Raw genomic sequence first — 27,210 nt, 5'->3', positions numbered from 1 at the left:
TCCCTGTGTGCTGTGTGGGTAAAGAGGGGGTGGGAGGGGGGTTTGCTGTTGGACACACCGGCCCGCAACCATGATACACTCAGACCATCTGTGGGGGTGGTTGAAGTATACGTCGTCCTGCTTCAGTGAGAGGTGCGGGGAGGGATGGACTTGCTGACCTCTCATGGTCCCTTCCAGCCCTGCATCGCGTGTTATTCTACGGCGGCATGTACCCAGGCCCTGGACACACACAGCACAGGCCAGAGCCCTGCCCCAGAGGGCTCTCAGGGCAGACTCAGACACTACACACCAGACATGGGGAGGGCTGCCGGGGAATGAGGAAACAGGCAGAGCAGCCTTTGCCTTGAATAGGAGCCGCCAGTGGTGGGTCTGTGAATCCGGGGTGCTGTCCAGTCCCTCAAGGGGGTCTCTAAGGCGACGCTTACACGGGACACATTTTCTGGCGTAGCAGTGTTGGCTGGGGGGATGTTTTCACCGCAAAGCCCCAGCGCAGATGCAGTTACAGTATTGCGTCTGTAGCGTATTCTGTCCAGGGAACAGGTATCGGCTGTACAGTAGAGCACTACTTTCCTCGCAGAAGCTGCATCTCCACTAGGAAGATGTGTGGATTTAGTTGATGCTGATTTAGTTGGGGTTGGTCCTGCTTTGAGCAGGGGGTTGGACTAGATGACCTCCTGAGGTCTCTTCCAACCCTGATATTCTATGATTCTATGAAGGGTTGCTGGTATCATGGTATGACTCTACCAGTGATCCCTTCTAGCATAGACCTTGTCTGAGCGTGTCGTGGCTGCGGGCTGGCGTGTCCTGCTCCAGGGGGTAAGGTGTCACGGAGTCCCCGGGCGATGCTCTGGAACTGCTCCCCATGAAGCCTGTCAGGACTCTGGGGCAGTCGCCTTCCTGTGAGCAGCCTGTCAGGACACACAGCTCACCCAGCTTCCACCTTCCTGGGTCTGACCTCGGAGCATTCAGCCTCCTCTGCCCCTCCGTGCGCTTCCCACAGCGAGTGTGCCCAGGTGGGGTCCTGAGGAAGCCAGAGGGTCCTGCCCCTCCTCCTCTGGGCTTTGTCCCTTTCCGGGGCTGGGAGGTCACCTGGTTCCTTTGTTCTCCAACCCTTTAGCTCTCACCTTGCAGGGGGGAAGGGCCCAGGCCATCAGTGGCCAGGAAACAGGGTGTCAGCCATTCTCTGTGTCCAGACCCCTGCACACACCTGCCCTCTAGGGCTCTGCAATGATCATACACCCTTACCCCACCACCTAGAGACTTAAGAACTGCCTAGGGGAAACTGAGGCACCCCCACACTATTCAGAGGAAACATTAAGAACAGTCCCACTTCGTCACATAGGGTGATCTGAGTGTGTCGTGGCTGCGGGATGGCGTGTCCTGCTCCAAGGGATAGGGTGGTGTGAGTGTGTCGTGGCTGCGGGCTGGTGTGTCCTGCTCCAGGGGGTAGTGAGGTCTGTTCCTCTCTCCCACAAGGAGCAGTGCTCTTGGCTGCAGACAGTGAGCATGCGAGGACGTGTGCTATGCGCCCAGGGTGGAGGCAGGGAGCCAGGCAGGGATTCCGCAGTGCGTTTGCATTTTGCTCTCTAAGGATAGGCTGGTTCAGTGGTTTGCCCAGGCCTGGTTGCTCAGTGATCGGCGTCTAGGGGCAGGTCTGCGTACCTTGCTGGGCAGAGCTGCAAGAGTTCACGATGTCACCTAGTCAGCGTGTGTCTGCCTCCCTGGCCCACCCCTCTCTGGTAACGAGGAACTGTGGCTGTGGGGCACTTCAGCTCTTTCTGTCCCTACGGAGAGCTCTGTCCGCCTGTAACCACCCTGCCCCAGTCGCGGTCCTACTCCAGAGGCGGAGTGGGGTGCCTGGCTGGGGGCAGTGCCTGGGGCTGAAGGGGGTCCAGTGGGGGCCGGGGTGCCTGGCAGGGGGGCAGTGCCTGGGGCCGGAGGCGGAGTGGGGTGCCTGGCAGGGGGGCAGTAGTGGGGGGGGTGGGGTGCCTGGCTGGGGGGCAGTGCCTGGGGCCAGAGGCGGAGTGGGGTGCCTGGCAGGGGGGCAGTGGTGGTGGGGGGGGTCCCTGCTCCTGTCACTGGCCGGGGATGGGTCTATGGTTTCCAGGGCAGGACACCTGCCGCAGCAGTGGACAGCTTTGGGACGATAGCTCCCAAGAGGGGGGTGGGGGGGTGGCTCAGCCTCCTCCCAATAGCACCAGAGCCCCTGGTGCCCAGCTGGAATGGGCCATGACCAGAGGACCGCTCTGCTCCTCAGAGGGAGAGGGGCTTGGGGGCACTCCACCTGGGGTCCCCTCTTCCAAGGAGCTGCTGCCATCTTGGCTGAGCCCAAGCAGAGAGCTGGGAGCTGAGGGGTGATGGCAGGTGACGGAGGGGTCGGTAAAGGTCTGTTCAGGAGAGAGGCAGGCAGCCAGCTGCAGAGAAGGGGGCCAAGGAGGGGAGGCCTGGTGGGCCTGGGGCAGAGATGGGGCAGCAGGCGAGTAATGAGGCCTGGGGCAGGGGAAGTGCTGGGTGGGCACCATGGTGGTAATGTAGGGAGAGAGCATGGAGGTGCCTGGATGGCCAGAGGCGGTCCAGTGGGAGGATGGGACGCATTGGGCCAGAGAGCGTCCAGTGGGGGCTGGGAGAGCAGTAGAGTGCGGGAACTGGCTGGGGGGCAGTGCCTGGGGCTGGGGGAGAGGGTGTCTGGTGGGGGGCTGGGAGAGCAGCAGAGTGGGGGATGGGGAGCCTGGCTGGGGGGCAGTGCCTGGGGCCAGAGAGGATCTGGGGGGCAGTGCCTGGGGCCAGAGGGGGGACAGGGTGCCTGGCTGGGGGGCAGTGCCTGGGGCCAGAGGGGCTCCGGTAAGGGGGCAGGGTGCCTGGCTAGGGGGCAGTGCCTGGGGCAAGAGGGGGTCCGGTGGGGGGCAGGGTGCCTGGCTGGGGGGCAGTGCCTGGGGCCGGAGGGGGTCCAGTGGGGGATGGGGTGCCTGGCAGGTGGGCAGTGCCTCGGGCCAGAGGCGGAGTGGGGTGCCTGACAGGGGGGCAGTGGTGGGGGGGTTGCCTGGCTGGGAGGCAGTGCCTGGGGCTGAAGGGGGTCCAGTGGGGGCCGGGGTGCCTGGCAGGGGGGCAGTGCCTGGGGCCAGAGGTGGAGTGGGGTGCCTGGCAGGGGGGCAGTGGTGGGGGGGGTGCCTGGCTGGGGGGCAGTGCCTGGGGCCAGAGGCGGAGTGGGGTGCCTGGCAGGGGGGCAGTGGTGGGGGGGGTGCCTGGCTGGGGGGCAGTGCCTGGGGCCGGAGGTGGAGTGGGGTGCCTGGCAGGGGGGCAGTGGTGGGGGGGGGTGGGGTGCCTGGCTGGGAGGCAGTGCCTGGGGCTGAAGGGGGTCGAGTGGGGGCCGGGGTGCCTGGCAGGGGGGCAGTGCCTGGGGCCGGTGGGGGGGCGGGGTGCCTGGCTGGGGGGCGGGGCCTGGGGCCGGTGGGGGGCCGGAGGGGGGCGGGGCCCAGCGGTCCGTGCGCCCCCTGCCCAGGACCAGCCATTGGCTGCGCCGCGCCCCCAGCGCGCAGCCGGCCTGGCCCCCCCGCGCCGCGCCGCGCCGCGCCCCCCGCCCGGGCCGGGCCGGGCCCCCGCGCTGCGCAGGCCGGGCAGGGTCGGGGACCGCGGGCGCCTGGGGGCCGGGGCCGGGGCCGGGCCATCCGATCCGATCCGATCCGTGCGCCCGGCTCCCCGCGCCGCCGCCCTGCCTAAATAAGGGGCGCCGCCGCCGCCGCCGGGAGCCGAGCCAGCCGGGCGGGACTGGACGGGGCGCGGCGCGGCAGCCGGCGGCAGGTGCACGGTCCCCGGGAGCCCCCCGCGCCCGGCCCGGGGGAGGGCGGACGCGGCGTTAACCCCTCCGGGCCCGGAGGCGCAGCCCGCATCCTCCCCGCAGCCAGGGCGCGGAGCCCGGCCGCCGGCCCCTCCCCCTCGCCGCTCGCGGGGCCGGAGCAGGCGCTGCGGACCCAGCCGCAGCCCCGGGGTGGGGAACCGCCCGAGTGAGCCCCGGAGCCGAGCGCAGCGGGACCGTCCGAGCGCAGCGGGACCGTCCGCCCGCGCCTCCGGGACTGACCCTGCGCCCGGGACAGAGGGGCCCAGGCAGGGCCCTGCTGGGGCGCCGGGCTAGTGGGGCCCCGAGGAGAGGGGCCGGGGCCGGCGGCCTCCCCCCATGGGATAAGCAGCATGCCCGTCCGGCGCGGGCACGTCGCCCCCCAGAACACCTTCCTGGACACCATCATCCGCAAGTTCGAGGGGCAGAGTAAGTGCGGGGCCTGGGAGTGTGTCCGAGCCCCGTGTGTGGGGGGGGCGGGTGTCCTGTGTGTGTCCCTGTGTGTCCTAGCCTTTGTGTGTGTCCTTGTGTCCCCCACCCTTATGTGTGTCCTAGCCTTTGTGTGTGGGGGTGCCCTGTGTCTCCCAGCCCCTGTGTGTGTCCCAGCTCTGTGTGTGGGGGGGTACCCTGTGTGTGTCCCTGTGTCCCCCAGCCCCTGTGTGTGTCCTAGCCTTTGTGTGTGGGGGTGCCTTGTGTGTGTCCTTGTGTCCCCCATCCTTATGTGTGTCCTAGCTTTTGTGTGTGTGGGTGCCCTGTGTCCCCCAGCCCCTGTGTGTGTCCCAGCTCTGTGTGTGGGGGGGTACCCTGTGTGTGTCCCTGTGTGTCCTAGCCTTTGTGTGTGGGGGTGCCCTGTGTCCCCCAGCCCCTGTGTGTGTCCCAGCTCTGTGTGTGTGTGGGGGTGCCCTGTGTCCCCCAGCCCCTGTGTGTCCCCCAGCTCTGTGTGTGTGGGGGGGTGCCCTGTGTCCCCCAGCCCCTGTGTGTGTCCCAGCTCTGTGTGTGTGTGGGGGTGCCCTGTGTCCCCCAGCCCCTGTGTGTGTCCCCCAGCTCTGTGTGTGTGGGGGGGTGCCCTGTGTCCCCCAGCCCCTGTGTGTGTCCCAGCTCTGTGTGTGTGGGGGGGTGCCCTGTGTCCCCCAGCCCCTGTGTGTGTCCCAGCTCTGTGTGTGTGGGGGGGTGCCCTGTGTCCCCCAGCCCCTGTGTGTGTCCCAGCTCTGTGTGTGTGGGGGGTGCCCTGTGTCCCCCAGCCCCTGCGGGTGTGCGTCCCCCCAGCCCCTGCGGGTGAGTGGAGGGAGTGTGTCCTGCATGTGTCTCCCAGGCCTTGCATGTGTCCGGGTGTGTGTCCCAACCCCTGTGTGTGCATATGTGTGGGGAGGGAGTGCCCCTGTGAGTGCCCCCAGTATGCATGTAGGGGGGGAGGATGCCCTTGCGTATCCCCCAGCCCCTGTGTGTGCATTTGCTCCCTGTGTGGGGGGCAGAGGATGCCCCTGTGTATGCGTGTGTAGGGTGTGCATGTGCCATGTGTATGTTTGTGTGCGGGGGGGGGGTGTCCCTGGGGGGAAGGGAAGCCCCAGTTTTGTGCGCTTGGGAGCGAGGTGTGTGGCCCAGTTTATTGGTGAGTCAGCAGCAGGGGAAATTGGATCTGTGTGTCCTGACTGAGTTAATGTGCCCAGGAGGCTGAGGCTGGGCACAGGCCCATGCCGTGGGGCACTCCAGCAGCTGGGTGCTAGGAAGACCAGGTTGGAATGGGGGCAGTTCCTGTCTGTGCCCAGTGCAGATTGTGTGCTAGGCCGGGAGATGCCCTTGTGGACAGCGGATCATTGTGGGGCTGGGCCTGGCAGCGCCTGAGTTCACTGCCTGACTCTGCCCTGGTGTAACTGTGACCTGCTCTGTGCCTCAGTTTCCTAATCTGTAGGGTGGGGCTGACCCTCCCGTCCATGCTCTGAAGGTGACTCTGAGGAGGGCTGTCTGGAGAGCAGGCTTGGCTCTGCTGGTGTCTGGGCTGGCTGGGGGACAGGACGGGCTGCAGGAGAATCGGTCTCTGGGCAGGGCCAGCAGCCCGGCCTTTGACAAAGGGCATGTGTTTGCTAGGGCTGGTACAGAGCTATGCCAAGGGCTGGGGGCCTTAGTGGGTACCGGCATGTACACTCACACGTGGGACTGCTGGGTGCTGTGTACCTGGGCGAGTCCTGCTCTGCCCCAGCCTGTGCACGGAGGGTGCTGGGGTGGAGGAAGTCAGTCAGTTCTCAGCGTAGCGGTGTGATTGCTCAAAGGTGACAAGCGATGTCCGGTGTGGGTGTGGTCTGGGGGTGTGCTGTGGTGGGCTGTTCTTACACGTGGTCATGTGGGGTGCGTCTCCCTTCCTTGCCCACATGGGCCTGCAGCCTCACCCCACCCGCTGTGTGAATCTTGTTGTGCTGGGGTGGGGTAAGGGTTGGGATGTCCCTGGTCTGGGTAGATGCCCACCTGGGAGCTGTGGCAGTGGCTGGATGGCCAGCCCAGGGAGAACGCCTCTTGCAGGGCTGCCCTGGCTGTGGCAGAGAGCTGCTTCCCCCACCTGCGCAGGCAGGACACTGCCGGAGGCAGCCTCTCTTGCCAGAGACCCCAGGGCTCCGGAGCAGGGGGAGGTGCGGCAGCTGCTCCTGGGCAGCCTGGCCAGGGGCCTGCAGGCAGGGGAGGCAGCTTGCAGGCCCCAGGCCTCAGGGTTGTTTATTCCCAGCGGGCTGCTACTGGCACCGGCTGCCCTGGCAGGTCTGCGAATGCAAAGGCTCCTGCAGATGCAGCGAGCGCGGCGAGTAAACAAGCAGCGAGAGACGCGGCCCTGGCTGCGGAGCAGCGAGAGGGAAGGCCCGGGACGAGGAAAGCAGGGAACTGGGGTTGGGTTTGAAGGGCACCAGCCAAGGGGGGGTAGGGTGGTAGGAGGGGGCTGCGGGTCGGCAGCGAGGGGCTCCAGTAGAGCTAGGTTTGGCGGTCTGAGGCTGGGATAGTTTTGCAGAGTGCCTCCAGTCCTACCCATGACCCGCGAGAAGCCAGGCGGGGCTGAAGCGTCTCCGCTCGTCTGTAGCAGTGTGAAGGCCAGCGCAGGGAGGCGGGGGTGGGGGTGGTGATGGGGCCAGGCTCCGGCTGTTCCCTCCTGCGCCGGCTGTGCTTGGCACTTGCAGAATCAGCTGCTCACAGGGGAGCCGGGCAATGCAGAGGCAGCATCTGCAGCCCTGGGTGTCTGGTGGAGGCTGTGGGCCTCCGGTCAGCAGGGCCAGCCCCATGCGCTGTGTGTGGGGGGCGGCAGCGGGATCCGCAGCACCTGTGGTTCCCTTTGTGATTCCCTCCTGTGGGTGGCCGCAGGGCGTGGCAGATGGAGTCCCTGGCCCCCCCGGCCTTGCCAACGGGTCATTTTGGGACGCTGCACTTCTCTGCAGTGCATTGGCCCTGGCCCATGAGGGGAGACCCCAGCAGGCCTGCTCAACCCCAGATTGAATGGAGGCCGGAGCTGGCCCTGGGCTGGGTTGCAGGGCCTGGGTCTGACTGATCGGGGTGGGAGCCTGGCTTCTCTCTGGGCAGGGTGTGTGTTGGGCGGTGGGAGTGGGCAGGCTGTGGGGGCAGCCCCAAGGGTAGCCACGCTGCCAGCTGTCCATCCTCTCATTGCCTCTCCCCCGCAGGCCGGAAGTTCATCATCGCCAATGCCCGGGTGGAGAACTGTGCTGTGATCTACTGCAACGATGGCTTCTGCGAGCTGTGCGGGTACACGCGGGCCGAGGTCATGCAGAAGCCGTGCACCTGTGACTTCCTGTACGGGCCCCGCACCCAGCGCAGCGCAGCCGCCCAGATTGCCCAGGCCCTGCTGGGCTCCGAGGAGCGCAAGGTGGAGATCTGCTTCTACCGCAAGGACGGTAGGGACCCCCAGGCTGCACCGCTGGGCTGGGGGTGGGGGCCCGGGCGTGGGGACACGGCGCCGTGCTGGGGGTAGGGGGCTGGGGCGGAGATGCGGTGCTGGAGTGGGGGGCCGGGTGCGGGAAGGCTGTGCTGTGGGAGGTTTGGGGGTGGGGGCGTGGCACACTGCTAGGGGTGGGGGGGCTGGGGGGTGGGGGCACGGCACCATGCTGGGGGTGGGGGGCCAGGCACGGGGACACGGCCCCATGCTCAGGGTGGGGGGCCGGGCGTGGGGATGCAGTGCTGTGCTGGGGGTGGGGGACCAGGTGTGGGGACGCTGTGCCGTGCGGTGGGTAGGGGGCCGGGAGTGGGGACGCGGCGTCATGCTGGAGGTTGGGGGCCCAGCGTGGGGATGCGGCACTACTTGTAGATGTGAGGGTGGGAAAGGAGGAGGTGGCACCCCTCTCTCTGCCTCAGCATTGAGGTGACGGTCTGGTCCCGGTGGCTGGGGGAGGTATTTGGAGCTGGTCCCTTCCTGCCCCATGGTGTGCGCCGTCTCTGTGCGGTGGCAGGGCCTGTGCTGGGCGGAGGGTGTGATTGCTCGCATGTGGGGGGTCAGTGAGCCATGGAATGGCAGGCATCAGAGAGTCAACCCGCCCCCAGCCATTGTGTTGTGCCCACGGGCCGAGGAACTGGCCCAGGGTCCTGGGGTGTCTGTTGGATCAGGGCATTGGGCCGTGAGGTCCCAAGTTCTCTGCCAAACCCAGAACACTGGGCTAGCCATTTGTCTCCAGGGGAAAGGCCCCAGGTCCCGCCCTGCCGGTCCCCCGCCTTGGGGCCTGATTGAAGATGGTGCCCACTAGAGGGAAAAGGCCCCGCGTCCCATCCCACCTTCCAGAGCCAGCCAGTCCCCTCCCATGACCACTTTCCAAGCAGGGGTAGAGAGAGCCCAGGGGCCATGGGGGCAGGGCTGTGGGGCCTGGCAGCTCCGTGGGGTCCCCATGCCCATCCCTGTGTGCTCTTGCAGGCTCACCCACCGTGCTGCCTGGTGGCGATTTACGATTATTTGTGTGCGTGTGAAAGCTGCCGTCCGTCACGGGCAGACAGACCCTTGAGTTAACTGCCTGCTGAGGCTAGGCAGCGTGGCGTGGCTTGACGATCAATCAGCGGTGCTGAGGATTGCTGCAGGGTGGGTGGCTCTTGGCGCCATGGCAGCCCTTGGCACGGCCAGCTGGGTGCTGGCTCAGGGGCTGTGAGTCTGCGGTCCCCAGCACCTTCCTGCACTCCGAGGGTGAGTGCTGTGGCTCCAAGTAACACACAGTGCGTCTGGCACCCTGCAGCACCAAGCGTCCAAGTCCCACATGCCCCGTCCTGTGGCGCTGCCCTTACTGGCTGGGGAAGAGCGGCCGAGCCAGACACTCGCCTGTGGCTCTGCCTCCTGCCCAGCAAGCCCTGATCTGGCAGTGGGGTGGGGGAGGGCCATTCCCTCCCAGAAAGGAGAGCCAGTCACCCCATCCTTCCTGTGGGGCGTTCCTCTTCCAGCCACGGCTGGCTGGGGGACCCTGGGCAAGTCCCTTCTGCAGCTGGAACCTGCGACTGCTGCTCCGGCCCTGCCCCGGCTGCTGGTGCAGAGCGCTGAGCCTTGCTGTAGCCCTGTGGCACTCTGCAGTGCTGCGGTGGGGTGCTGGGAGGGGTGGGCCTGGCCCCTTGCTTGCCACTGGCTTACCCCTGCGAGCGCCTTGGGGCTCAGAGAGCGGCTCGACATTCTTCTCACTGGGGGGAGCAGAGGGCATCCCTGGGGGCGGGGGGCAGGTTGACTCCATTATGCCCCTGCCTCTTGGGCGGGGTATTCCCTCCGTGCTCTCCTTGCCCACCAGGACCTCTCCACGCTCTGCTTCCCTGCCACTGGGCCCAGGGCACAGAGATTTTGCCTGTGGATGAAATGGCTGGAGGGAAACCTTTCCAGCTTGTGCTTGTCACGGAGTCCCTGGGCCATGCTCTGGATCTGCTTCCTACGAAGCCAGTCAGGACTCTGGGGAAGTCTCCTTTCTGTGAGCAGCCTGTCTTCAGGACACACAGCTCACCCGGCTTCCACCTTCCTGGGTCTGACCTCGGAGCATTCAGCCTCCTCTGCCCCTCCGTGCGCTTCCCACAGCGAGTCCGCCCAGGGAGTCCTGCACCCCAACTTCGCAGTCAGACGTGACTCTCAGCCAGCCAGTAAAACAGAAGGTTTATTAGATGACACGAACATGGTCTAAATCAGAGCTTGTAGGTACAGAGAACAGGACCTCTCAGCCGGGTCCATTTTGGGGGGCAGTGAGCCAGACAACTACGTCTGTACTTCACTCCATGTCCCCAGCCAGCCCCAAACTGAAACCGTCCTCCTCTGGGCTTTGTCCCTTTTCCCAGGCCGGGAGGTCACCTGATTTCTTTGTTCTCCAACCCTTTAGCTCTCACCTTGCAGGGGGAAAGGGCCCAGGCCATCAGTTGCCAGGGTGTCGGCCATTCTTTGTGTCCAGACCCCTGCACACATCTGCCCTCTAGGGCTCTGCAATGATCATACACCCTTCTCCCACCACCTAGATACTTAAGAACTGCATAGGGGAAACTGAGGCACCCGCACAATATTCAGAGGTAACATTAAGAACAGTCCCGCTTCGTCACAGTGCTGTGCTCCCAGGCAGGCCAAGTGGTGGCTGCTCCAGGCTGGCTGTTTTGGGGGGGCAGGATGCACCCCTCTCTGGGGTGCCAGCTCTCTCCTGCAAGGAGGGTGTGTGGGCGGGGGGCTCCCAGGATGGGACTAGCCATTTCTGCAGCGTGGCAGGGAGTGATGCCCTGGCCAGCCTGCCATTAACCCACGGCCATGAGCCAGTGCCCACAGGCCCCCAGTGTGTGTGCCATTGCCCCAGATCCCTGCTTTGTTTGGGCTGCCCAGGGAGGCTGAGTGCAAAGGGACCTTGTGACTGCCATGTGAACGCTGAGTGCTCCCACGCGATGGAGTGGTGGCAGGCCAGCTGCTTCGCTGTGGTTACCCCTGCTGGCGACCAGTCCTCTCCCACTGTCTGCTCTCGTCCCACTGTCCCGCTGACAGTCGGGTGCCAGACTGCCACTTGGGAGTAGGTGACAGCTGCTTGGAGTGTGAAGAACACTGTTGAAGTGCAGCTAGCTCTGGGGAGGAGGGCTGCCGCCAGACTGGGAGGGAGAATGTGGCTGAGCCCTGAGCCATACTCCAGGTCTCGCTGTGGGGGGGGCTGCGGAGTTTTGCTGGCCAGGCTCAGCAGACTGGAGCAGAGATGCACACGTGGCCACTGCAGTGTGGGGCTGAGTGGGTGCTGTGGCTTAGGGGTCTGGCACTTTGCTTGGTGCTAGGAACCATCCTCCTGCAGGCCCCATGTGAGCACTCGGGGGGTGGATGCAGGGCCAGGATCACAGCAGGGCCTGGAGCATGTCCCTGTGGGGGAGCTGGCCCTCCCACACCAGGTGTCTCTGCTCTTGCACGGGCAGCTGCTTCCGGCTCTCATCAGCCTTCCCCGGTTCCGGCCAGCAGCGTAAACAGAGCTGGTTCCCAGCTGCCGGCCTCTCTTGGCTCTGCACCCACAGCCGGGACCTAAGGACAACAGGTCCTGGCACAGCCAGGCAATTCCCGCCCCTTCCCTGCCCCTGGGGCTCCCTATTCCTGGGCTGGGAGGCAGCTTGGGGGTGAGGGGAGCTTCGGGTGTGATAAGCTGTGCGTCAGGTGCAGGCTGGGGGGCATGGCCTGTTGGAAACAGTCCCACTCTCGGGCTCCTCTCCCCATAATCCAAGGGGGTCCAGCTATAATCCAGGTGGGATGTGAGCTGCTATCCTGGGCCTGAGGGGGCAAGGAGCTGGAAGATGGGGTGTGTGTGTAATGCTGGACCAGGGGGTTGTGGGCACGAGGAGGGGCCTGTAAAGTGGGGTGGGGGTAGCTGTCTGTAATGCTGGGCCTGGGGGCAGGAGGGAGTGGGGCTGTAAAGCTGGACAGGGGCTGGCTGAGCAGCAAGGGGAAGCTATGGGGTTTGCACCTGGTGGTGGTGGCGGGGCAGGGCGGTGAGGAGATGCTGGAGCAAGGGTCACTTTCCCAGCAGTGCTCTGGGCTGCCCGCTCCCGTGACAGACAGGCCCTGCCCCGGTGAGGGGACTGGAGAAGCCCCACCGGTGCGTGGTGGCCTGGGATTCCAGCTGGCCTGGTTTGCCCTGATCCGCTTGCTGCCGGGCTCTGGCGTGCTCATGGCAGGGTGTCTCAGGTGCCGGAACTGCTGTTTTCGGGGCTTTCCCGTCCATAGTTAACTGGCCTGGAGGTTGGCATCGCTTCGCCGGCCGAGGAGCCAAGCTGCAGCCAGCACCTCCTGCAGGTCGCGCTGCCTGCAGCCCAACCCAGTCCCTCACCTTCCTGCCCCCTTCCTGCACGCTGGCCTGCCACATCTCCCCAGGGAAGGGCAGGGCAGGGGGGCTCCTCCTGGGGCCAAGAGCTGCCCCTGCTGCACTTCCCCAGGCTCTGACAGATGGTTCCAGAGCTGAGCCACCGAGAGGGCACCTGCAGCACCAGGACCTTGCACCCAATCCCTGGCTCCCTTGGGCCCTAGCTTGTCATGATGCCCTTAAATCATCCCCTAGCTTGAGCACTGGCTCAGCCCTGGTGGGGGGCGATGGGGAGACATGCCATGCGGGCTCCGAAGCCCTGCGTCTCCAGGCCTATTCGTAACAGGGCTTGGTGATGGAGGTTGGCTGGCCCCACCACTGTGGGGGAGCCCTGGAGAGCATGAGCAATGGGGGCTGTGCGCTGCAGCCCGCCTGTCCTGGGCTAGCAAGGGGAGTGTGCCATGGGGTGCACGCCCGGGGACTGTGTGCATGCCCGGGAGCTGTGCCCCACGCATACAGTCATCCATGGGAGAGTGAGACCCCCTGGGGGAGCACTGGGGATGGTCTGGCTGAGACATGTGGTAGTGGCTCCTGGAGTCAAGGGCCAGGGCCTCACGCCTGTGGTTACGGTGTCAGTTGCCTGCACCCTGGGGCCCCACCGGACAGCACTGTTGACTCAGCATGTGACTTATCATGCCATATTGGTAAAGCTTGAGCTCAGCAGGTGGATGGTTTCCCCCGATTGTTGTTTTCTGCAGGAAAGCCACCCCTTAGGAACGGGTTTTCTGGGGACTCATGGATTCAGCATGTTGGTTTATTTCACAGTTTGAAGAGATTGAGACATTTAGCCCTTAACATATTTAAGCAGATTTATTTTTAGAAAGAAAAAGTTCTAATTTGAGCAACAAAACCAGAAATCTGTTTTCAATGAAATAGTCCTGTTTTTTCCCCCAAAATATCAGTTTTTTATCCACCCGGGAGCATCTGGTCCCCTCCCCCGCTACAGCTTCCTGGTCTGGGGCAAGGAGCTGCCCTCTCCACTGTGCAGAGAGGGTGCCCAGGAGTCAGTGTCTGGGGCTCCCGCCCCCCTGGATCCCTCTGTCCTGGCGCTGCGCGGGGCGATGGGGACTGCAGTGGGGCCCTGACCTCTGTCTCCATCCATTGCAGGGCTGAAGCCACTTTGATGTAGGGCCCCGAGGTGGCGATTTTTTGGCCTGCAGGTTTGACTGGCAGCAGGCCCCCATGTCCAGTGTGGGGAACAGAGCCTTTCCCCTCTCAAGGCGCTGGCCAAGCGGCTGGCCCCGAGCTGGAGGAGGCTGGGCCCTGTGTGTGCTGCTCCCTGCTGGCCAGCTGGGCTGGGAGCGTGGTGTGCTGGGCTCCCCCTCCCCCCTTTGGCAGCAGAGCGGCCGCTGACAGCTGTGTACGCCTCGTGTCTCAGGGCCGCTGCGGCTCTGGCCAGCCTCACTGAGCCCCTCCAGACAGGCTGAGGAATGAGCCACTGGGATGGGAGGGATGTTCGGCCTAGCGCTCCCTGCGCTCTGCCCTGATCCCAGCTGCCAGAGCCCCCTCGGGCCCCGCAGTGAATGGGGTGGGCCTGTGGGACGTCCTGGGCCAGCCTTGGGGGGGGAGCCGGTTCTGTCAGGGGGGTCCAGTCTGCCCAGACCAGACAGGAGGCTATGGCCTGGGGACAGTACTGCCCGTTCCTGCCTGCAGTGCCACGCCTTCTTTATCACCCCCTCCCGGGGCCGGGTTCAGCTTGGCCTCCTGGCTGGGTATGGGAGTGGGGGGGTCCCTGGCAGGACAAGGGAATTGCGCCCACTTCCTCCTTTCCCTGTCCTACATGCTGGCTCCAGTCGCTCCCGCCCCCCCGGGGCTGGACTGGGCTCTGGGCCCCGTCCCTGCCTGTTCCCCTCTAGTGGTGGGCTCTGTGCTTGGCCGATGTCCCTGCAGCGAGGGCCTGTCCCTGCCAAAAGGGACCTATGGTCCGCCTAGCATGGGGGGTTGAGTTGGTGTGACTGTGTCTATCAGAGGTGTGGATATTTCACAGTTACAGCCATAGGGGTCTATAGTGCAGGCCTGCCCCGAGTACCTGTGTCTGTCACTCTCTGGGGACAGCCTGTGTCCCTGAGCTCAGTCACCCGACACCGGGCATTGTCCTTCGCAGAGCCCTGCTGAGCTCCCTGCTCGCTGGCTGGAGCTTGCTGCTGGTGGGTGTCAGATGTCCAGTCCTAGGGGTTCCCTGAGTCCTCTTTGATCTCAGTTCCTTCTAGGCAGGCTTCATGACCCCAGTGAGGGGGGACTGAGACATCTCAGTCTCCTGCTCCTCCCCAGGAGCACTGTACCCTTCTGTACTTGCCCAGGGTACCCACCCGGCAGCTCAGTCAGTCACTGCCGGGCACAGCGTTCACTGGAACATCACAGAAAGTGCCTTGTTGGTCACAGGGGCTCTCAGTGGGGCACTGCGGCTGTGGGCTCTCAGTGGGGCGCTGCGAGCCGGGCTGTGGGGCGCTGGGGCTGTGGACTCTCAGGGGGGCGCCGGGATGTGGGGCGCTGGGGCTGCGGACTCTCAGGGGGGCGCTGGGGCTGCGGACTCTCAGGGGGGCGCTGCGAGCCGGGCCGTGGGGCGCTGGGGCTGTGAGCTCTCAGCTGGCTGCTCTGAGCCGGGCCGTGGGGCGCTGGGGCTGTGAGCTCTCAGCTGGCTGCTCTGAGCCGGGCCGTGGGGCGCTGGGGCTGTGGGCTCTCAGCTGGCTGCTCTGAGCCTGGCCGTGGGGCGCTGGGGCTGTGAGCTCTCAGCTGGCTGCTCTGAGCCTGGCTGTGGGGCGCTGGGGCTGTGAGCTCTCAGTGGGCGCTGCAAGCTGGGCTGTGGGTCGCTGGGGCTGCGGGCTCTCAGTGGGGTGCTACTCCCAGTGCCACATCAGTACTAGGCAGTTACAGGATGAATGGTTCTCCCACCTGGATATGTGGGGCCGGGGCCAAATCCTGTTTCAGGGTCAGTGATGTCTTTGCCTGGCCAGGCTGCTGCTCCCACTGCCACCCTTTCTTTAGGAGAAAGCCCAGTGGGCGACATTTCAGTGACATCTCTCGAGAGGTTCAGGTTCCCAAAAGGGCTCTTAAGGATGCCACATCAGTGGTGGCGGGAAGTTTTCCAGTCAGTTCCCCCCATTGTGCATCTGGGGTCCGTTCTTACTTTCCCAATATGACCCCTAAGTATTTTACCTCTTGCTGTATCAGCTGGGCCTTGGCTCTGCTAGCCTGGAGTCCGGTATCTTGGATGATCTGTAACATCTGCTCAGTGATCCTACCAACCTCCTCCCTGTGGTCCCCATGCACCCGGATATCACCAACGTAGGAAATGACCTCTCTGGGCTTCAGCTGTCAATTTTCCCCACATCTTAACCACATGGGAGGGACAAATTGGGGATGCGTTATGAAAACTCTGGGGGACCCTTGTGTTGTCCCCTGTAAGTGAACCCAAATTTGTACCAGGACGCGGGGCGCACGGGAATGGCAGAGGAGGTATTTGCTAAATCTGTTACTGAGAGCAACTGTGCCCCTGCTGCTGCTGCAGCGACTTCTTTGTACTTAGCCACGACCAGAGCAGTGGCCAGGGTTACTGCGTTTAATGCTCTAAAACCCACTGTCATTCGCCAGGTCTCCCCTCCCCTTTCGGTACAGGCCAACTGGGCAGTGTTAGTACTCGCCATGTGCCCAATAACACCCTGTTCTAACAAACTTTCTGTGGTAGATTTTATCCCTTCCGCTGCCTCCTAAGGATACATGTATTGACGCTGTGGAGGGGGGTCAGGCCCTTGGATTAAAACCTCAGCGTCAATTTCCCCACACTCCAGTTTATTTTCAGCCCATACCCCAGGAAACTTGTCCACCCATGGGTCCCCTTCTTCTGCTTGCCCTCCTTCTGGTGCCTTTACACATGCGCACCTATGTACAGCAGTAATGGAGGGGTGGATGTTTCTGCTGGCCCGTCACTATTTGCCAATAGGAACCTGTCAGCTAAATCCACAGTGCGTCTCCCCTTGTTAAGGTAAAATGTTCCCAGTATTCCATCCTCCTCATTCCTAGTTTGATCCTACTTCTGAACACAGTATTTAACCCATGACTCCTGATTGCCTAGACGGGTCAGGATCAGTCTTGTGATAAATGCTTTCATTGTCTCCCCCTGTCTGTGATACTAGTTGTGTTGAATTTTCTGTTTCCAGGGTCCCCGGGAAGCCACTGCTCTCCAAGCACACCTACTGATGCACCAGTATCAGTTAACATAGTGGGGCATGTTTGTTCCCCCATTATTGCGCCTATAGTGGGATGCCCCATTTGTCATATTCTAGTTGGGCCCCTACCTCAGGGGGAGTCCAGGGAGGCGGGCACCCCTATTGGGGTGGCACTGATGGTTCGGAGTCTGTTCTGAGAGTTACAGGAACCCTGTTAGTCAACTCCTCTTGCCTGTGTAACTGGACAGCCCGCTGCAGTAACTCACTTGTGGGCTTCCTGTCCCATTTTTCTCTTGGTTCTCCTGCCATCATAAGCTTTCTCCATGCCTCCCCTCTGTCTACCTTTTCCACCTTCCGCCAGACATCCTCTAGTCTGCATCTGATACCCAGATCCATTTCTTCCTCTTGCTCCTCTGCTGTCCCTGGCACCTCCCCGTCCTCTTCTTCTAACATGCCATAGTGCATCTGGCCCTTTTCCCCCAGCTCCCCTTGGAGATCTGGGGGCCTGTTGTTGGCAAAAGTTACTGCCTGGACGGGTTCCATTCTCCTGTCCTTATTTCCTTTTCCTGTGTGTCTCAAAAAACTACAACTGCTTGAAAAATCTCCTGTTTCAACTCTGGGTACCTCCTGCTCCGGGTACCTCCTAAAATTATCTTCATTCTTGAATTCAAACTGGCTAGCTTTTAAGACTGCATTGTTAAAGTATTAAAATCCGGTAGGGTTCCAGTTACTACTGGCACAACCCTGGAAGCCATGGCCAGTATCTCCTTTTTAATAACATGCAATTCCGGGGAGTCACCAGGGCCCTGTTCTCTTACATGGGCCAGTTTCCCCAGTTGTCTGGCTGACATCCCTACCTTCCTTACTTCCTTTGCACAGTCCCATCTGGTATTAAGAACACCGCTCCCACCTAACTGCCCCTCAGCACCGCATATTGCTGCCCAGTCAGAAGCACTAGTACAGGCCTGGGCTAGAACCTCATAATCTGCTGGGTTCGTGCCAACACCTTCACCATCCAATCCAGACACGTGTCCCTTTCTGGGGGTCCCCATAACTAAGCAGCCACCTATGCCTGGTCTGGGGTAAAATCAGAAATCTCTGGAATATTTTGCCTTGTTTCCCTTTGTTGTTGTGGGTCGTCAGAGACAGGTTCTGTTCTTTTTACTGCCCTCATGGGAACTGGAGCCACAGGATTGAACTGTGCTTTTAATTTCAATCCTGCAAGTCCCTTTTTGCAGGGGCGCGGGGCTGCTCAGGAAAAGCATCGGGGGGGGGGGGAGGATATGATCACCTAGGATCTCTCTGTTCAGGATCCATCCAACTATCCCACTCCAAGTGCCCTCCAAGGTGTCTGTATTCCCCGTGCCCACACTCATGCCTACCCTTACTGCTGCTCCTGTGCCCCTCTGGGCTCCCACCATAGTTTTTGGTTTTTCTGGTCACTGCCTGCCTGGGCCCAATCCTTGTTTTCTCATAACATCGTTCTGACAGCTGCCTTAGCACCCGCTGCTTCATCTGCAATGTAGATCCCTCCCCATTGAGGGTTTCTACGTTGTTTCAATTGCTCAGACTCCTGTTTTCCCCTGTAGAGCTGTTACATTTTGTAACGCTGAAGCCACACTGGCTCACTGAGATGCCTTACACAGAGCCACATTATCCTTAACTACATCCAAATCAAGTCTGTAATCCTCCAGTTGCCTTTTCTGGAGTGCTACCAGGCTGGAGAGATTAGTGACAGCTTTCCACAATGCCCACCCGGCTGCTGCTTTGATAGCCGCTGCGTTTGGTTTTGGCTTCATGCACTCAGAGTGCTTCAAACCCCTTACAAGTGGATTCAAGGGCATCCCTCCCATGGAAGGAATCTTGTCCCCGTGGGCATGGAACTCATTCCGCTACCCATTTAGTAAGGAGGGGGGGCTCTTCAGCTAGATCAGTTCGGTCCAAATGACCTTAGGCTGCCTGCATTCTCCACTAAATTTGTTACCTGCACAAAATTATCTGTTACTCACACACTCCAGGACATCCGCCTTTACTGTTCCGTGGGCTCAAGGCGTAACCCTCTTCATTTAGGCTCCCCCAGTTCTCAGCTTTCCCAGTTCCTTGGGCTCCGGGTAAAAGGCACCCACCCTTACGCAGTTCCTAGGGCTCAGGGTGTAATCTTCTGCAGGTTTTCAGGACCTTTTACCAGAGAAAGAGCCTTACACAGTAACATCCTTCTCCTCTATTAACAATCACCAGGCAGAATACACATGCTAAGCATACAGTGCCATGCTCACCGGGCCCGATCAGGCAGGCGGACTTTCCCTGCAAGAAGAAAAGGAGTACTTGTGGCACCTTAGAGACTAACCAATTTATTTGAGCATGAGCTTTCGTGAGCTACAGCTCACTTCATCGGATGCATACTGTGGAAACTGCAGAAGACATTATATACACAGAGACCATGAAACAATACTTCCTCCCACCCCACTCTCCTGCTGGTAATAGCTTATCTAAAGTGATCATCAAGTTGGGCCATTTCCAGCACAAATCCAGGTTTTCTCACCCTCCGCCCCCCCCCCCAAACTCACTCTCCTGCTGGTAATAGCCCATCCAAAGTGACCACTCTCTTTAAAATGTGTATGATAATCAAGGTGGGCCATTTCCAGCACAAATCCAGGTTTTCTCATCCCCCCCACCCCCACCCTATTCAGGGGACACCATCAAAGGGCCTAATAACATCAGCCACACTATCAGAGGCTTGTTCACCTGCACATCCACCAATGTGATATATGCCATCATGTGCCAGCAATACCCCTCTGCCATGTACATTGGTCAAACTGGACAGTCTCTACGTAAAAGAATAAATGGACACAAATCAGATGTCAAGAATTATAACATTCATAAACCAGTCGGAGAACACTTCAATCTCTCTGGTCACGCAATCACAGACATGAAGGTCGCTGTCTTACAACAAAAAAACTTCAAATCCAGACTCCAGCGAGAAACTGCTGAATTGGAATTCATTTGCAAATTGGATACTGTTAATTTAGGCTTAAATAGAGACTGGGAGTGGCTAAGTCATTATGCAAGGTAGCCTATTTCCCCTTGTTTTTTTCCTACCCCCCCCCCCGACGTTCTGGTTAAACTTGGATTTAAACTTGGAGAGTGGTCAGTTTGGATGAGCTATTGCCAGCAGGAGAGTGGATTTGTGTGTGTATGGGGGTTGGGGGGGTGAGAAAACCTGGATTTGTGCTGGAAATGGCCCACCTTGATTATCATGCACATTGTAGGGAGAGTGGTCACTTTGGATAAGCTATTACCAGCAGGAGAGTGAGTTTGTGTGTGTGGTTTTTGGAGGGGGGTGAGGGGGTGAGAGAACCTGGATTTGTGCAGGAAATGGCCCACCTTGATTATCATACACATTGTGAAGAGAGTGGTCACTTTGGATGGGCTATTACCAGCAGGAGAGTGAGTTTGTGTGTGTGTGGGGGGGGCGGAGGGTGAGAAAACCTGGATTTGTGCTGGAAATGGCCCAACTTGATGATCACTTTAGATAAGCTATTACCAGCAGGAGAGTGGGGTGGGAGGAAGTATTGTTTCATGGTCTCTGTGTATATAATGTCTTCTGCAGTTTCCACTGTATGCATCCGATGAAGTGAGCTGTAGCTCACGAAAGCTCATGCTCAAATAAATTGGTTAGTCTCTAAGGTGCCACAAGTACTCCTTTTCTTTTTGCGAATACAGACTAACACGGCTGTTACTCTGAAACCTTTCCCTGCAAGGTTGGTCTCGTCTGGATTCTGGTTGTTGCATGTCCTGGTCTTGCAGAGGATTCTTAGCAGTTTTGATCTTAGGCTGTGTCTTAAAGGTGAGTTCTTCTTCTTCTTCTAGGTCTTTCCTTCTTATTTTTCTGTTCCTTCCGCTGCTCTCCTTCTTGGACCCCAGCTTATATAGTGAAATTTGAGTCCTGCTTAGGTGTACCTTCACCAATCATTTCATTAAAGTGTTGCTAAACAATTCTCTAACCCAGCGTTTCCCAAACTGTGTTCCGCGGAACACTGGTGTTCGCACAGTGGGAATAGTGTTCCGTGAAAGAATCGTAATGAAAAAGGAGGGTCTTTATATGCACTTTCCAGTTAGAAATTGTTAGTTCATGTTATTTTAAATTTGTATTTTTGCTTTGTTTTATACAATAAAATACATTTGAGCATAAATAACACAATTTTTATTTGAAAACCAAACAACTACAAAATAAATAGTGTAAATGGTCCGTAAATATATACCAGGTGTTCCGTGGCCAAAAAAAGTTTGGGAAATGCTGCTCTATCCAATCCTAACATATTGTAAAACAATTCTTTAACCAGTCCGAGCCCACCACCTTAGTGGATTTACACCTAGCAAAATTAGTGATGTAACAGAAACAATCAAAGAACCCGACAGATAAACAATAGAGACGTGGGGACCATAAAGACAAAACAATAAAAAGAGGGATTTCACACCCACAACTATTGATAAGTGGTGTCTTGCCAGACAGAATGCCATCAAACAAAGCTTTCTTTAACCATCTTAAGCTCTGTTTCTGTGTCTGACGATGATGGGTGCTATTAGCACAGGAGCCTTCTGAACAGCCCGATAGGACATTGTTTTAATGTAATTTAGATGGAATGTGGGGCTGTGACTTCCTGCTTCTTGGCTGATGGCTGCTGCTCTCCTAATATGGTTGCAGACAAAGGCCTCATCCTTACAGCTCCATGGGTCACTGGGGCTCTCAGTGGGGTGCTGTGAGTCAGGCCACGGGGCGCTGGGGCAGTGAGCTCTCAGTGGGGCACTGCAAACCTGGCCATGGGGGGATGGAGCTGCAGGCTCTCAGTGGGGTGCCGTGAGCCGGGCTGTGGGGCGCTGGCGCTGTGGGCTCTCAGTGGGGGGCCGTGAGCCGGGCTGTGGGACGCTGGCGCTGTGGGCTCTCAGTGGGGTGCCGTGAGCCGGCCTGTGGGGCGCTGGCGCTGTGGGCTCTCAGTGGGGTGCCGTGAGCCGGGCTGTGGGCACTGGCGCTGTGGGCTCTCAGTGGGGTGCTGGGGCTCTGAGTGGGGTGCTGGGGGGCTGTGGGCTCTCAGTTGGGCTCCATGAGCCTGGCACTGGGGCTGGAGCTCTCAGTGGGGTGCCGTTAGCCAGGCTGTGGATTGCTGGGGCTGTGGGCTCTCAGGGGGGTGCAGGGGCTCTGAGTGGGGTGCTGGGGGGCTGTGGGCTCTCAGTTGGGCTCCATGAGCCTGGCACTGGGGCTGGAGCTCTCAGTGGGGTGCCGTGAGCCGGCCTGTGGGGTGCTGGCGCTGTGGGCTCTCAGTCGGGTGCTGCGAGCCAGCCCGTGGGGCTCTGAGTGGGGCGCCATGAGCTGGGCCATGGGGCGCTGTGGTTGTGGCTCTCAGTGAGGAGTTGGTCTCCAGTCCCACCTCCCCCCGCAGACCAGGCCCAGTCCCTGCAGCTGACGCCTGCCCTACCTGCTCCACCCCCTGGATGCCAGCCTTCTGGGTATCGTGCCAAGCAGGGCGCCCTCTACCTGGCCACTGTGCAGTTGTCCAATCTCTCACTGTCTGCCCCATGGCAGGACAGGGTGGTGGGGGAGCTGGCAGCTTGTGGCCTTGCAGAATTGCTGCCTCAGGGGTATGGCTGGACCCAGACAGACTTGCTGCCTCTAGGGTGTAGAGCCCAGGCAGGAGCGGAACCCTCCTGGGCAGAGCCCCCAGGGTGGGGTGCCGATGAGGGAGGGGGTGGGCAGCAACTGTCTGAACACCACTGGCTCCAGGCTCTCAGAGGTCTCCTGCAAGGCTGCACTGTATCTACATCCAAATGAGTTTGTGAGGCCAGGCCAGGGTTCACCTGGCTCAGGGCCTCCCATTCCCACAGTCACAGACCCACAGGCTCGGGGCTGAGCCCCCAGCTTTGGAGCCATCTCTGGGAGGCCCCTTCACTGGGCCGGCCAGCCCACCTGGGGTTCTTGCTCTTCCTCCAGGGTGAGCCATGCGGCCTCACCGCCCCCTAGACTGGCCTTCTGGGCCTGCAGCTCCCCCCACACCTCCACGAGCTCCAGGCAGTGAGTCCCCTGGAGACAGCCCCTGAGGGAGACTCAGCTGCTCTGCAGGGACCCGGACCCCTCACCCAGCTCCTGCAGGGACCCTCCCAGTGCAGGCACAGCTGGGTTCAGTTGTTAGCTGGTGCCCAGCCTAGAGGGCCCTTAGGACAACCTGGAGCAATGAAGGGTGAAGCAGGGTCCGTCCTAGCCAGCTCCGAGCCCAGCCTGGCTGTGAGGAACCCTTGGGTCTGGCTCTGTCTGTCTGGGTGGCCTCCTTGGTCAGACTCTAGGTGGGAGCCCCGACTCCTTCCAGCCCCTGACTTTTGTCCCCACCCCCCCACTCCCAGCCCCGAGTCCTCCAGCTAGGGAAATGCTGCTCAGTCTCCCTGAGACAGGGAGTCCATCTCCCTCTGGGTTGCTCCTTGCTGGGTGTTGTCCCAGATTCTGCACTGAGATGGGGATTAAAGTCCACTTAGACCCAGGGCAGGTCTACACTTAAAACAGACATCAGCTGCAGCGCTATGCTGTATGCTGCCGCAGTTACCCACCTCCCCGAGAGGCAGCGGCCGTATGGGTGGGAGAAACTCCGTCCGTCTGTGGTGTTACCCCCTGTACTGGATGCCCAGGGCTCGGGTTCTCTCGGCTCCATACAGTCCCTGGGGGGAACCCCCTTTGGTGTGACAGCCCTTCTTGGGGGGCCACTCTCTTGGGGGGGGGGTGTTAAGCTGTAGGCCCCGATGTGAAGATGTGACTCAGCAGGGAGGGGGGAGTGTTGACCTGGGAATGTGCCCTGGGGAGGGGAGACCTGAGAGCCTGTCACCTGAGCTGGGAGGGGGAGGTAACACCTCTGCCCAGGAATGTGAACAGAGGCTGCAGGAGAGAGCCTGCTGGGGGGGTTTAGTTTCAGTTTGGGGCTGGGTGGAGGAACGCAGGGAACCCCAGGGCTGGGGTCTAAGCTCCCTGCTCCCCCAGAAGGACTTGACTGAGGGGTCCTGGGTGTACCCACAAGCTCTGTTTTGGACTGTGTTCCTGTTGTCCAATAAACCTTCTGTTTTACTGGCTGGCTGAGAGTCTCAGTGAATCCTAGGAAGAGGGGTGCAGGGCCTGGACTCACTCCGTGACACCCTCCACCTTCCGGGACTGCACCTCTGAGCCACCAACAGCCTGACTCTGCAGTGGACGCCTCAGGGAGCCCACTTGCTCTGGGCCCCCGATCTCCCCACCCCCAGAGGGTGCACTGCCCCCGATCTCTAGACCGGGGCGACTCTCAGCCAGCGTAACACAGGAGGGTTTATTGAGCATCTGAACCCAGCCCAGGAAACTCTCCAGGCCTCAGGCCTGGCCTCCCTCAGCACAGTACATCTAGGTCTCTCCAGCCTCCAGGGGGGCTCTGGTTGCAATCTCTGTCCAGTCCAGCAGCCCCTGCCTTCCAGCTGAGACATCCTTTATCATCTCCTCCATCAGCTCCTCCCCTGTCCTTTGTCTTCCGTCCCAGGTAAACAGGTCGCTGGGGCCCCCCTCTTCTGTCCTTTTTTCCTCTCTGGCTGGAACTGGTTGCTTGGCCCCTCTCTCCTCAGCCCTTTGTCCTCCCACTGGCCGGAACCGGCTGTGACTCCCGGTCACCAGTTGCTGGGGTCTCCATTCTCCAGGCCATTGTCCTGGTCCCACGTGCCAGGTGAGGTCAGTGCTGGTCCTCTTCAGCAACAAACTCCCTCTCCCACCACCTCGTTAACACAGGGAAACTGAGTCCCACCCCATCTGCATGCAAACCATTGAAAAAACAAGAAAATCCCCTGCTTTTTCGCACTCACCTCCCCAGCTCCCATGGATGTAGCGCTGTTTACAGGGGGGTCAGGCTGGGGTAACAGCATTGCTGGGGCGGGGAGAGGGGGTTCACACCCCTGCGCCATGTAGTTACACTGCAGTAGGTCTGGGGTGTAGACCAACACACGTTTCAGAGTAACAGCCGTGTTAGTCTGTATTCGCAAAAAAAAAAAAAAAGGAGTACTTGTGGCACCTTAGAGACTAACCAATTTATTTGAGCATGAGCTTTCGTGAGCTACAGCTCACTTCATCAGATGCATACCGTGGAAACTGCAGCAGACTTTATATATACACAAGTCTGCTGCAGTTTCCACGGTATGCATCTGATGAAGTGAGCTGTAGCTCACGAAAGCTCATGCTCAAATAAATTGGTTAGTCTCTAAGGTGCCACAAGTACTCCTTTTTTTTTTTTTTGACCAACACACAGACAGCTAGGTGTCATTCAGACCCGCGTCTTCGGCCCGGTGGACACTGCAAACGTGTCTCGTTCAGGGGTGAGACTCCAGCCCTGTGAGCATGACAGGTACAGCCCCTTAACCTCTGGAGGCGGTGCTGGGTTGGCGGGACAGCTCCTCCCCCCTTTGGGGAGGTGTGAACTGCGCTCTCCCATTGGCGTCAGAGCATCCGCACTGGGGCATGAGACCTGCCCTGAGCATGCACAGCCCTTCCCCCTGCTAGGACACAATGTCTCATAGAGGGGAAACCGAGGCACACACAAACTTCAGCGGGTCATCTCAAGTGCCTATACACAAATGCACAAAGCCTGGGAAACAAGCAGGGAGAACTGGAAGTCCTGGCAAAGTCAAGGAATTATGATGTGATTGGAATAACAGAGACTTGGTGGGATAACTCACATGACTGGATTACGGTCATGGATGGTGTCACGGAGTCCCTGGGCGATGCTCTGGAACTGCTCCCCATGAAGCCAGTCAGGACTCTGGGGCAGTCACCTTTCTGTGAGCAGCCTGTCTGCAGGACACACAGCTCACCCGGCTTCCACCTTCCTGGGTCTGACCTCGGAGCATTCAGCCTCCTCTGCCCCTCCATGCGCTTCCCCCAGCGAGTCCGCCCAGGCAGGGCTCCTGGGGAAGCCAGAGGGTCCTGCACCCCAGCTTCGCAGTCAGACGTGACTCTCAGCAAGCCACTAAAACAGAGGTTTATTAGATGACAGGAACATGGTCTAAAACAGAGCTTGGAGGTGCAGAGAACAGGACCCCTCAGCTGGGTCCATTTTGGGGGGGGGGCAGTGAGCCAGACAACCACGTCTGCCCTTCACTCCATGTCCCAGCCAGCCCCAAACTGAAACTCCCTCCAGCCCCTCCTCCTCTGGGCTTTGTTCCTGTCCCGGGCCAGGAGGCTACCTGATTCCTTTATTCTCCAACCCTTTAGCTCTCACCTTGCAGGGGGGAAGGGCCCAGGCCATCAGGTGCCAGGAAACAGGGTGTTGGCCATTCTCTGTGTCCAGACTCCTGCACACACATGCCTTCTAGGGCTCTGCAATGATCATACACCCTTATCGCACCACCAAGATACTTAAGAACTTCATAGGGGAAACTGAGGCACCCCCACACTATTCAGAGGAAACATTAAGAACAATCCCACTTCGTCACAGATGGATATAAAATGTTCAGGAAGGACAGGCAGGGCAGAAAATGTGGGGGAGTTGCACTGTATGTAAGAGAACAGTATGACTGCTCAGAGCTCAAGTATGAAACTGCAGAAAAACCTGAGAGTCTCTGGATTAAGTTTAGAAGTGTGAGCACCAAGGGTGATGTCGTGGTGGGAGTCTGCTATAGACCAACGGACCAGAGGGACGAGGTGGACGAGGCTTTCTTCCAGCAACTTGCAGAAGTTACTAGATTGCAGGCCCTAGTTCTCATGGGAGACTTCAATCACCCTGATATCTGCTGGGAGAGCAATACAGCGGTGCACAGACAATCCAGGAAGTTTTTGGAAAATGTAGGGGACAATTTCCTGGTGCAAGTGCTGGAGGAACCAACTAGGGGCAGAGCTCTTCTTGACCTGCTGCTCACAAACCAGGAAGAATTAGTAGGGGAAGCAAAAGTGGATGGGAACCTGGGAGGCAGTGACCATGAGATGGTCGAGTTCAGGATCCTGACACAAGGAGGAAAGGAAAGCAGCAGAATACAGACCCTGGACTTCAGAAAAGCAGACTTTGACTCCCTCAGGGAGCTGATGGGCAAGATCCCCTGGGAGAATAACATAAGGGGGAAAGGAGTCCAGGAGAGCTGGCTGTATTTTAAAGAATCCTTCTTGAGGTTACTGGGACAAACCATCCCGATGTGTAGAAAGAATAGTAAATATGGCAGGCGACCAGCTTGGCTTAACAGTGAAATCCTTGCTGATCTTAAATACAAAAAAGAAGCTTACAAGAAGTGGAAGATTGGACAGATGAGCAGGGATGAGTATAAAACTATTGCTCGGGCATGCAGGAGTGAAATCAGGAAGGCCAAATCACATCTGGAGTTGCAGCTAGCAAGAGATGTGAAGAGTAACAAGAAGGGTTTCTTCAGGTATGTTGGCAACAAGAAGAAAGTCAAGGAAAGTGTGGGCCCCTTACTGAAGGAGGGAGGCAACCTAGTGACAGGATGTGGAAAAAGCTAATGTATTCAATGCTTTTTTTGCCTCTGTCTTCACGAACAAGGTCAGCTCCCAGACTACTGCACTGGGCAGCACAGCAAGGGGAGGAGGTGACCAGCCCTTTGTGGAGAAAGAAGTGGTTCGGGACTATTTAAAAAAGCTGGACGTGCACAATGGGGCTGGATGCGTTGCATCCGAGAGTGCTAAAGGAGTTGGCGGATGTGATTGCGGAGCCATTGGCCATTATCTTTGAAAACTCATGGCGAACGGGGGAAGTCCCGGGCACTACATTAGACTTTTTCCAGTCGTCCATCTTTCAAAAAGGGAAGAAGGAGGATCCTGGGAACTACAGGCCAGTCGGTCTCGCCTCAGTCCCCGGAAAAATCATGGAGCAGGTCCTCAAGGAATCAATTGTGAAGCACTTAGAGGAGAGGAAAGTGA

At 59.7% G+C, this 27,210-nt stretch overlaps 1 protein-coding gene across 1 annotated transcript in view; it reads left to right on the top strand.

The window, feature by feature from the left end:
• The first annotated feature begins 4,185 nt into the window (after positions 1-4,185).
• KCNH2 (potassium voltage-gated channel subfamily H member 2) overlaps positions 4,186-27,210 on the top strand; it is a 130,375-nt gene continuing 107,350 nt past the window's right edge. The window contains exons 1-2 of the mRNA XM_077809546.1: positions 4,186-4,261; positions 7,483-7,713. Coding sequence (XP_077665672.1) covers positions 4,186-4,261; positions 7,483-7,713 — 307 coding nt within the window. The remainder of the gene's footprint in view (positions 4,262-7,482; positions 7,714-27,210) is intronic.

Source organism: Eretmochelys imbricata, chromosome 2 (assembly GCF_965152235.1).
Source record: "Eretmochelys imbricata isolate rEreImb1 chromosome 2, rEreImb1.hap1, whole genome shotgun sequence".
Taxonomy (NCBI): domain Eukaryota; kingdom Metazoa; phylum Chordata; order Testudines; family Cheloniidae; genus Eretmochelys; species Eretmochelys imbricata.
This window is presented reverse-complemented; position numbering and strand designations above follow the sequence as displayed.